The 11,066-nt window shown below is 41.6% G+C and overlaps 1 protein-coding gene across 2 annotated transcripts; it reads left to right on the forward strand.

The window, feature by feature from the left end:
- Positions 1-2,151: 2,151 nt before the first annotated feature.
- Rbm43 (RNA binding motif protein 43) lies at positions 2,152-10,819 on the forward strand. Of its 2 annotated transcripts, XM_048345490.1 has the most exons (5): positions 2,152-2,918; positions 3,010-3,294; positions 7,525-7,735; positions 8,782-8,870; positions 9,788-10,819. In XM_048345490.1, the coding sequence occupies exons 2-5, from the start codon at positions 3,292-3,294 to the stop codon at positions 10,580-10,582; spliced, it is 1,098 nt and encodes a 365-aa protein (XP_048201447.1). In that variant the 5' UTR covers positions 2,152-2,918; positions 3,010-3,291; the 3' UTR covers positions 10,583-10,819. The 2 variants fall into 2 exon arrangements, with proteins under 2 accessions (XP_048201447.1, XP_048201446.1); XM_048345489.1 differs by lacking the exon at positions 2,152-2,918 and having other exon boundaries at positions 2,960-3,294.
- Positions 10,820-11,066: the final 247 nt, after the last annotated feature.

Here is an 11,066-nt window from a genome sequence, read left to right on the forward strand (position 1 = left end):
CTTGTGATATCTTACACCCTCATTTTTCTTTCCCTTCCCTAGATCAGGTAGGCATATACACAATATCCAGTGCACCAAAATCATACAGTAACCACATAGGGTATGCCAAAGGAAATTCACCTAGAACATTAAACATAATGTCAATAATAGAATCCTCCTGGGGTTTTAAAGGTAGAAGCTATACATTCTACAGCACGTGGTCACATATCTCACGCAGGGGTTTAAGGCAGGCAGGTCAAAGTCACAAATGGGTTAAGCAAGCCATTTACAGAAGCAGAATTTTGTGGTCAGACTGACCCAGTATCAACTTTATTTTAAACTATTGTTACCATGTTCCCCTAATATCCACTAAGTAAGCATGAGTGGGCTAAAACAATCCAGTACTCAATCACAAGTGGACCAACCTGACAGTTGCCATGGCATTTCTATAATTGATGATTATTCTATAATCTATTACTATGATTGTTTTCACAATCTGTTACTATGGTTGCTACCTCAGTACAGAGAGAAACAGGGCTACATGTATTTTTAAATGTCAAACTATGAGGAACTAGTCTCACAGGTGGGGATGCAGCCCTCTAGCATAGAGTCACCAAAATGGAGTTATAGAAGCTAAGATTAAACTCTAAGACAGTGAAAATTTATAAGCCTATTGTTTCTAGGAGTTCAGGGGGCTACAGTTTCCCTTGGTTCTTACACTAGGATTATAGACATGAGCCACCATTACCAGGCAAAAAATACATCATTTATTTATTTTTTAAAAATTTTTTATTATAAAACTGATGTACAGAGAGGTTACAGTTTCATATGTTAGGCATTGGATACATTTCTTTTACTGTTTGTTAAAAATACATCATTTAAAGATCAGTATTTCTTTCACACTTTGGTTGGAACTAATCCAACAAAATGAACTCCAAGAAATGGAAACAAGAGGTTTTTTATTTTACTTTTTTGGGTTTTTTTCCCCTTTGTTCCCATTTGTTACTGTTTTTTATTTCTGTACTTTTTGTCTTGTATGTAAATTTATCTGATTTGGGGAGGGAAGGGGAAGCACCAAAATGGTGGGAGAAAGGGTAAACCAATTCAGCAGTGATAACTCACTAGACACTATGTTGAAGATGAATTTGGGGGGGGGATGGATTGGGAGGGGAAAATGCTGAGAAAATGAGGGAAGGGGTGACACTATTAAAAAAGAAATGTCCTCGATATGGGACATATGTAACTGTAACCCCTCTGTATATCACCTTTACAATAAAAATAAAGAGACTGAAAACTTTGGAATGCAGAGAGAGAGGTGAACACAGTTAGTGGCCCATCAGGAATTTTGCTAGATGGTGGTAGAATCTTGAAAGCAGACCTTAGGTCTTGCCCTTTGAGGTTAAAATGTAGTTGATAGGAGATCCAAATTAATAGAAGCTCCTGGTCTTTCATTTTCTAAAATTAAAGATTCCTTTTCTGAGAAGGTTCTCTTTCTTTCCCTCCCTCCCTCCCTCCCTCCCTCCCTCCCTCCCTCCCTCCCTCCCTCCCTCCCTCCCTCCCTCTCTCTCTCCCTCTCTCTTTCTTTCTTTCTTTCTTTCTTTCTTTCTTTCTTTCTTTCTTTCTTTCTTTCTTTCTTTCTTTCTTTTCCTTCCTTCCTAAATATCTTCTGACAGTGTTTATTCTACTGAAGAGCTGGAAGCAGAATTACACTTATATTTCAATGCTGGCAGGTATTAATGCTTCTAGTAAAGGCTCTAAACCTACTCTCCTATCCAATACTCCCTGTTACCTAAAACCAAGAGAGATTTTTCTCTTTTTTTTCTCCTGGTATTTTATCTGTAGGTTTTAAAGTCCTTTCTTGTTATTCTTATATTTCTGTGAAGAATGAGAGACCCATAATACCTGAAAAAAAAAAATCTCATGTTTGGGGCTGGGGATATGGCCTAATGGTAAGAGTGCTTGCCTCGTATACATGAAGCCTTGGGTTCGATTCTTTAGCACCACAAATATAGAAAAAGCCAGAAGTAGCACTGTGGCTCCCGTAGCAAAAGGAAGCCAGGGGCAGTGTTTGGGCCCTGAGTTCAAGCCCTACGACTGGCAAAAAACAAAACAAAACAAAAACTCATGTTTATCATTCCTTGGGAATTATCAGATAATTGTCAGGCTCTCAAAATATTCAGATAGTCTCAGTCTGTTCTCATTTGCCATAATAAAATACCTGAGATTGGAAATTTAGGAAGAATAGAGGCATACTTAGCTCATGGTTTTTGAGGCTGGGAAGCAAGTTACCAACATCTACTGCTATATCGTGAAGGCCTCCGGCTGCTTAGAACTTGATGGACGCTATTGTGTGGTAAGACAGACGGAACTGGCCCTTGACAGCTTGTAAATCAATCCTCTGATGCAAAGGGAGAATGTATTTCGTAGGACAAGAACAGATGAAAGCTCCAGATCTCCAGAATTCTTGCAGGGAACGAGACAGAGATAAAGGTCAAGCTGGTTGTACTAGTGAATTGGGACTTTTAAGTATCTGTACTTTCCTCTCCGCTGTCCCCAATTCTCCCCATTTAACTGAGGATCCATCTCTGTAACCCAGAAGAAGGCTGAATACATACTGGCCTGCTTTCTTCCTGTGGCTGCTGTTCTTGATCGGGGCTCTTTATTTGGCGTATGAGGAGAGTGGCTGGGCCTGACATGGGCCTAGTGTCTAGTTTTGAAATGCTTGCATCTACACAGGCCAGTAGCAACGTGGGCGTACATTTGCCCCTCCTTTCCTTGTTCTCTTGGCCTTGATTTGGGGGTTTGGGTGTGGAGTCCCTGTAGCTCAGGCCCCACACCTGTCCAGCACTACCTGGGCCAGGTTAAGAGCTCTCTGGAGGAAGTGACCACACCTTTTATCTTGTGTGGTGAGCTCCTGGCACCAAGCAAACCAGGGACAGGTACGGGGTGGGGGGAGCACAGGTGTGAGGTACTTGAAGCCCGACGGGCAGACAAGATAAGAAAGACTAGATTTCACTAATCTCGGAACAGATGCGTCACGGGAGAACCCCCAAACTTCTGCTGGGGAATCTTCTGGCCTGTTTCCAACGTGCTTTGAAGTTGTAAAACTACCCCGGGTGTGTGGCTTGGCGCCGACTGCAGCCGTCCGGAGCTAGGGCTCCCATCAGAGGCCCAGGCGGCGGAAGAGCCTCCGGGAGCAGAGGCCCCCCTCTTCTGGCTCCTTTTCCCAGAGAAGCTGGAACAGAGAACCGAAAGCAAAACTTGCCCGCCAGCTGCGCAGCAGAGCGCAGCGAGGGCGCCTTCCTCTCCGCCATGGCAAGTTGCTCACTTTTTTTCGTCTGGTTTTGGAGGGTTAGAGGTGCAGGGCTGTGCCCCTACGGACCACCAGGGTCCCACCAAATAGCGCACTGCTGAGACTGGCGGGAGGCGGTCAGGGCGAGGCGATGCCCCTGGCCCAGGTTGTGGAAAGCCGGCGCGGGACGATCCCAGCCCGGGCGGGACTCTGCACCCGCCCGGTGCCACTGCTCGCCCCTGAAGCCTGCATCCGGCGGGGCGCGGGCCACCCTCCACCCTGCACCCCGCACTCTGCACCCACTGCCCCGCCGGCCCGCCGGAACCCGCTCGGCGCTACCGCGCAAGAGTCGCCTCCCGCGTCAGAGTTCAGCTGTGGACTTCCCACAGCCGGGATGGGGTGGGGTGGGGAGGAAAGAGGACCGGTGACTCAGAAACGGAGGCCGCAGCTTCCTTTCGAAAAGAACTAGTGACGAGGGATTGGAAGCCAGGACATAAGTTCCAAGGAATCCTGCAGTCTCTCCATCGGTGGCTTCTTCTGTCGTCTAAGTTTTATTTCTGCAGAGACACACAGGTCTCTGTGTTTCCATCATCTGTGCTGGCTAGGAGGAGCAGTTAGCAAATTTAAGATTTGTGTGTGTGTGTGTGTGTGTGTGTGTGTGTGTGTGTGTGTGTGTGTGTTGCTTGCGAAACCTGTGGTTTGAAATCCTGAAGTTGTGAGATGCCAATGTCTATGGTGAAAGAAAGATATGGTCAATGGAAATAAATGTATGATTTGGGGAAAACAAATAAGTAACAAATGCACAGAGTGAGGGTTTGAATTATTTCTCCTTAGTGCCTTGCTTTAAAGAATAAAATGTTTCTATCTTCATACCTTTTTTGCTTTCAGACAAAATGGTCAAAAGCCTGTTGATACATCTTCCTGTCAATTTGCTAAAAATGCTATTTTTGTTTCAGAATCCTTGAATACACCCACTTTCAAGGGTCATTATTGTTCTCCGTAAAATAATGTTTGTTAGCTGTACATCTCAAACATATGAAAGTTAAAGATGAATATCAGCATGCCATTAATAATTTATCAGATGATCCATAAAATGAATAAGTTCTTGCAAAAATTTTCATTTATTTATTTATACTAGGGTTTGAACTTGAGGCCTTGTGCTTGCCTAGGAAGGTGCTCTAGGAGGTGGGCACACCTTGCAGCCCAGTTTCTTTGGTTTTAGTGATAAATTACATATTGATGTGCGAATTAAGAAGTCTATTAATATTGATGGTAGCATAGAAGTAGACTAAGATTTTCTGGATTTAAATTGATTGCAAGTTTTTCTTTGACAGTGATTAACAGCAAAAGGGAAGATCATTCACCAGCCATCTATTCGCTGAGGCTAGTGTGGGCTGCCAGAGCTTTATAAAGATAAATCTAATGAAATAAGGATCCTGGAGAATCTGAAAAATGTCTTTGATCATTTTTTCCCCCTCTTGTATGGAAGAATTCACTTGGGAAAATTACACTGTACTGTTTGGAATTGGGAGGTGGGGGCATTTTAGTCTGATATATTTTTACTGTTTCACTCTGCAATCTAGACAAATTGTTTTCCTCCATTGAAAGTATATCCACCCAATATGTATGTGCTTTTTGACTGGAGATATTGCCTTTGTTTTATGTCTGTATCAACCCAGACATTTTAGTGCCCCACTCCATTTTGTATTTGCTACAAACTCTTCTTTTTCTTGCTACCTCTGCCTTATCAAATTCCACTTAAGTCTTTAGGCCAACTAATCCTGCTTTACATTCTGGGATGGCATTTATTATAGTTTTAGGATTTTTCTTTGATTGTGGTCTTTGTTCTTTTCAAATTGTATGTTGGCTTGTTTCTCCAGGAGAGCAATAGCCTTCCCTCTTTCATGAGTGCCAAGCTCTTTTGAAATGATTTATTTATGAGCCTGCCTCTTTTCTCTTCTTTGGTTAGGATACCTACCCTCATTGTAAAGTCTGTCAGAGGGTCCCATGTATAATGAATACATTTTTGCTGGACAGCTGAATTTCAGGGCAAGGGATATATACCTTCTTTATCTGTTATCACTGGTACCCAGAATATGTACAGGCATAAAACACATAATTAATGCATTATATGCTGGTTGGTTAAAGAATTAGAAGGCACATATTCTAAGAAATTCTAGTGTACATTGCAAGTTTAAAAATACCATTTCATACATTTGCAGTATCTTCTTTTATTGGCTATCAACTGAACCACCAAAGAAATGCTAAGAGAGAGCTTCGTCATTTTCTGTTGAATTTTACTATGATAAAGGAAGATAAATTCAGGCACATTCTCACTGCTTTGTCTTTCAAGTTTGATAGTAGTATTCTAATATTAATTAAAATTTTTCCTTGAGTTATTTTTGTAACTTTGATAAAGAGTTCACATGTGGATTTTACACGATTTTCTTTAAGAGATTATTCTGCCTTTTATCTTTCTTCTCAAGTTCTGTTAGCTTTTCTTTATTCTTACCTTGACAGTTGAATATTTATTCTCCAGGCATTATTTCAGTCTTTGGTATTTGAAAGATTTTGCAAGTCTTTAAAACTTAAAAGCCAAAAATTAATAATGGGGCTGGGAATATGGCCTAGTGGCAAGAGTGCTTGCCTCGTATACACAAAGCCCTGGCTTCGATTCCCTAGCACCACCCTAGCACCACATATATAGAAAACGGCCAGAAAATGGCGCTGTGGCTCAAGTGGCAGAGTGCTATCCTTAAGCAAAAAGAAGCCAAGGGCAGTACTCAGGCCCTGAGTGAAGGCCCAGGACTGGCCAAAAAAAAAAAAAAAAATTAATATGTGAACAGTAAATACCATGCACAGCAGGGCCAAATTGTGTGCTCTGATTACATTTTCTCCTTTTGGTCCAATGTAAGGTGTAATTTTACTTTTCCACGTAAAGAAAAATATATTCAGCAGCTGGGGCAAATGAATTTATTTATTTTTGTATTCTATAATCTACTCAAAATTATGCCACAATTTAGTTTGCTTATTATCTTAGGTTATAGCTCCTTCAACTGCGAGAAAAGCATGGAGAATTTGCTCGGGGATGCTCAGGTGTGCCAATCAAGATTTCCCTAGAGAAGTAAAATAACCCTTAGTATGGGTCCATGAAGTTCTATGCCAGCAGCCTCCACTGTAATATGTTTATGTGAGCTCAAGCTTGTGTGAGGTATAGGCAGCCTTTCAAGTCCTCCTCCTCCTCCTTTTTCTCTGTTCCCTCTCATCCTCCTCCTCCCTTTCCTGTCTTTTCATTTCGAATATTCTGTAAATTGTCATCATTTTCTGGCAATCCCTTTTGTTTATTCTAGATTAATGGTTTCTCTCTCCTTTTCTTTCTATACACTGCAGAATATTTTCAGTCTTCCAGAAATTTCTTGAAATCTCCCACTCTGCTTGCTGTTCTTACTTGGCTTTATATTACTTTTTCATTTTAAGGGGCTTTGAGTTGGGCAGAACTCTGTATGTGTGCCTAAACTGTTACCTCTGGGAGGTGGAAAGAGATGGCCAATCCCTTTTGGAGTCTTGTTCTAAGTTCAGAGTCCTCCAGATGGATGGACAGCCCAAAGCTCCTCTGTGGTCAGTTAATCATTACTTGGTCCCAGGAAACATTCTGTCCTCAGTCCTCATCATTGTAATTAAGACAGCTTTGGCCTGAACTTTGCGCAATTAGCCTGGTCTAACTGTGTAAGCATTGGAAAAGTTGAGGGGCCCACTTCCTTAAATGGGTCAGGAGACATGTTTAAACAGAAGCTCTTTAAGTGGCTAATTCTAGAAACTTTAAAGAGGATGAATCCAGAAAAAGATTTCATAGTTGGTGATCTGTGTCTAGCCTGCTGGCGGGATTGGCAGTACCATGTTCTTTTTGTGGTTGAGTTTCACTTCCAATACTATGCTGCAGAGTGCATTTACTTCATTTCAGGCTGCCTCCATGCTGTAGCTATAGTGTGTGCATGTGTATGTGTGCGCACGTGCATGTGTGTGTGTAAGTATGTGAGCTCTACCACTTGAGCCAGTCCTCATCACTTTTTAGTACCTCACGCCCAACTTTTTATTTCAGTTAGGTCTTCTCCCAATGCCCACTCTCCTCAGGCTGGCCTCCAGCTTCAATCCTCTGGATTTCAGACTCCTGAGTAGCTAGGCAAGAACCAAGTGCTTCATAGAGAGTATTATCTTTCTTGAAGAATGCATTAATGCTTTTTTTTTTTTTACAGGCATCAGCTTTGTGTGTAAAGGAATTCACAGCTTCTGAGAGAACTATAGTGGTTGCTGGTCTTCCTGAGAACCTTGTTAGTAACCAATTATTGGCCACATTTGTGAAGAGTCACTTCCAAGATATTAAGAATGAGGGTGGCGATGTTGAAGCTGTGATCTATCCAACAAGAACCAAAGGAGTTGCGTATGTAATATTCAAAGAAAAAGAAGGTATAAAAGCTTTATAATAATATAATAATATATAACAATAAAAGCTTTATAATCAGAGAAATATTTCTTCAATGAAATTAAAATTTCTTTTGGTCAAGATGATTCATAGGATTAGTAAAATTTAATGTAGCTTTAAAAATGTATTCTATCATGAATATGGAAAAGACCAGTATTGTATTAGTCAAAATGTATAAAAATGATTAAGCATTAGTTATTGATGTGATAAAGTTGCTAATGCCTGGCAAATTTTGAAAACTTTTTTTCTATATTTTGCATCTATAGCTTGGAACACAGGTATTGTAGAAAAGTTGTAAAATACAGAAAAAAATGAAGAAAAGGCCCACATAAATGATAAAAAGATGTCATAAAAAACTAGCCTTCTCCAGCCTTCTTACAACTTAGTGGCTGTGGAATAGACTGCCAGGGACAGACCCATGTTCACTGATATGTATCTATAGTTGTATATATTTATAGTTAATATAAGAGTGATATTTAGAATTATTAAGAATAATAATAAAGGGACAACATTAATGGATGGGGCTGTTTTATTTTGGTTCGTGCTTGTCTTGAATTTGATCCTCAGATCTCAGCTTACCAAGTAGCTGGGATTACTGGTGTACGTTACCATGCCTGACTGGAAAACACTAGAGGTAGTAGTAGTAGTAGTGGTGGTGGTGATGGTGAGGTCTAAGGTCACAGAAACTGAGATCACTCAGTGGGTGTGTGTAGGTTAGCAAAGAAGTCTAAGACCTAAGTTTTGAGACTTGCCAGCATCTAGAGAATAGAAAGAGACAGAGGATTAAGAAAGACGACTGAGCAAGTCAGCCAGAAAAGGAAAAACCAGGCCAGTGAGAAATTCTGCTTTGCAGAAGTGAAGTCTCCAGAGAGGGGGATTTCCTGCTAGGTTGTTGTTTCCTATTCATGTGTGTTTAGAAAACACCTACATGTGTTCTTAAAATATGATTAGGGATGTATTAACATAGGCATTGACCTGTTAGTATACTGTGCCACAAACACTACTGATGGTAGGTAGTATTTCTACCTAGTTGCAGAGAATGTTGTGAGAAAAAAGAAACATCGCCTACATTGGAAGGCTGGATATGCTCAACTGACAGTCTCTCATCTGAGTGAAAAGGTAAGGTGAGGCTGGAAGCTGCGGCTAGTCCTGAGTCCCATTTCTTTGATAAAGTCTTTCCTATATCAGAAGACCTTCCCTTCCCTTCCCTTCTGTTCGCTTTGGTACCCTGCCCTGCCCTGCCCTCCCTGTCTTCCCCTCCCTTCCCTTTTCTTTTTTGATTGCCTGGCAAGTATTCTACAACTTGTGCCATGCTGCCTGCTTTCTTTCTTTTTCAAACAGGATTTTGTGCTTTTCCTTCAGGTCAGCCTTGATCACGATCTTCCTATCTCTACCTCCTACAGAACTGGGATTACAGGCATACCCCAACTAACCCCACACATCTCAGGGGAAATAAAGCAAATCTCTTCACTTTATGCAACATTAAAAGCCAAACTATCTTTTGGAATTAAACAATTTTCACTTCCCATATCCTGTTTGATACTTTCAAAGTGATAGTGTTTGTGCTGGCACTGATGAAAGATGCATCGAGCTGAAGATTTATTTTGGAAGAAAGATTTAAAAAGGAGTTTTGAATAGGCAATAAAATAGGAATAAGAAAAAGGAAGTTAAAATCCCAAGCATTGGCTCATCCTTTGTATTCTGCAAGAAGCTCAGGCCTCTGTACCTTGAACTTCAAATTGGTAGCAAGCAGGCAGGGGTGAGTGCAGAAAGGCCTGTGTCTCTATGGACCTGGAGCAGTTGGTGTCTGTGGAGTCTGAGTAAGCCTTGGTTTAAAAACAGCATGTTGTATCACAAAATTCCTTGACCACTTTCATTTGGTGGTATAGGAAGGCTTCCCTTTGAAGGGATGCTGTGGCCCAGTATGCCATGAGCCTGAAACTTGGCCATTAACTGTAGTGGTGGCAGGAGGAAGGAAAGGAAAATCATATGTTGATGTTATGTGCTGTTTTCCTATTTCCATTTTTTGATTATAGGTTTTCAGGTCTCTAAAGGCTCTCCTGGATCTCTCCATTTTTCGGAGTTGGTTTGTACTAGAAAGGCTGGTCTTGGATCTGGAAAAGGAAAACCCCTCTTTAAGCTTCAGTCCTTTGGAGCCTCGTGGAAGGGTCCACGTGGAGGGACCACTTCCTGCTCTCAAGAAGCTCAACGAGTCTTTGCTAGCAAAAGCACATTCTCTTCCAGAAAGAAGTAGGGACTTCTCCAGAGAGGGGAGAAAATGGAATAGACGGAGCCTCCAGAGGCAGCCAGAGAAAAACGCGGACTTGGTGGCTACATTCAAGACTCTCCTTCCTGTGTCTTCAGGAAGCACAGAAACACTCGTGCTTGACACAGATGTTTACCTTTACCTCAAACACAAGTGTGAGGTTTATGAAGACGTCCTGCGAAGATTTTGTATTCACGTCCAGGAGAAGGTGAACGGTGAGCTCACCACCATTTGTCTAAAAGATGCTCAGGCTGGGTCCCAGCCTGGGAGGGTTCAGCGAGTGAGGCAGCTCATCGAGGAGTGGGCCCAGGACCTTCACCTGGAGCTCAGGAAAGAGACATTGCTTTTGGAAGGAAAGACAAGGAGAGAGAGAAACCATCTCACACAGGCATGTGAACGACTGCGTTCAAAGTACCTGAAGGTTCTGGTCAATGTTTACAGCGCACATGTTGATATTATAGGCTTATCTTCTGACACTTACCTGTTTAAAAAAGAGGTCCTGAGACAAACTGGGCATGCTCTCTCTGATAAATGGAAATTAGGTCTAAAAGACACTGGGATCTGATCAATTACACAGGGTTCTGGATATTCATACACAGTAGGACCAAAGGAGATACTCTTAGGGGAGAATCACAAAGGTGCAATGCCTAAGTGCCTCTTCATATTTATATGAAATAATATACACATTGAAATGCACTCCAAGTTATGGAAACAAGAGCGCTCTTTATTTCTTTTAGTTTTTACTGATTCAAGTGTACATTTTCAGAAAGGTTGGGGAGGGAGGGTACAGAACTTGAGGGAAGAAGAGAGAAAAAGTGCAACAGTGGAGCTCCCTGGACACTGATGAAAGTGAACTATACAACTTGTGGGTGGAGATGGGAGGGAGGGGCTGGGAGAGAGTGAGGGAAGAGATGACACTGTATGAAAGGAAATGTGCTCACTACCTGACTCATGTAGTTGTAATCCCTCTGTACATCATCCCTGTAATAACAATAAAGTAAATTAATAATAAAAAAGAAAAAAGAGGTTATGAGATTCATAGGGTAAAT

The sequence above is a fragment of the Perognathus longimembris genome, chromosome 4, assembly GCF_023159225.1.
Source record: "Perognathus longimembris pacificus isolate PPM17 chromosome 4, ASM2315922v1, whole genome shotgun sequence".
Taxonomy (NCBI): Eukaryota; Metazoa; Chordata; class Mammalia; order Rodentia; family Heteromyidae; genus Perognathus; species Perognathus longimembris.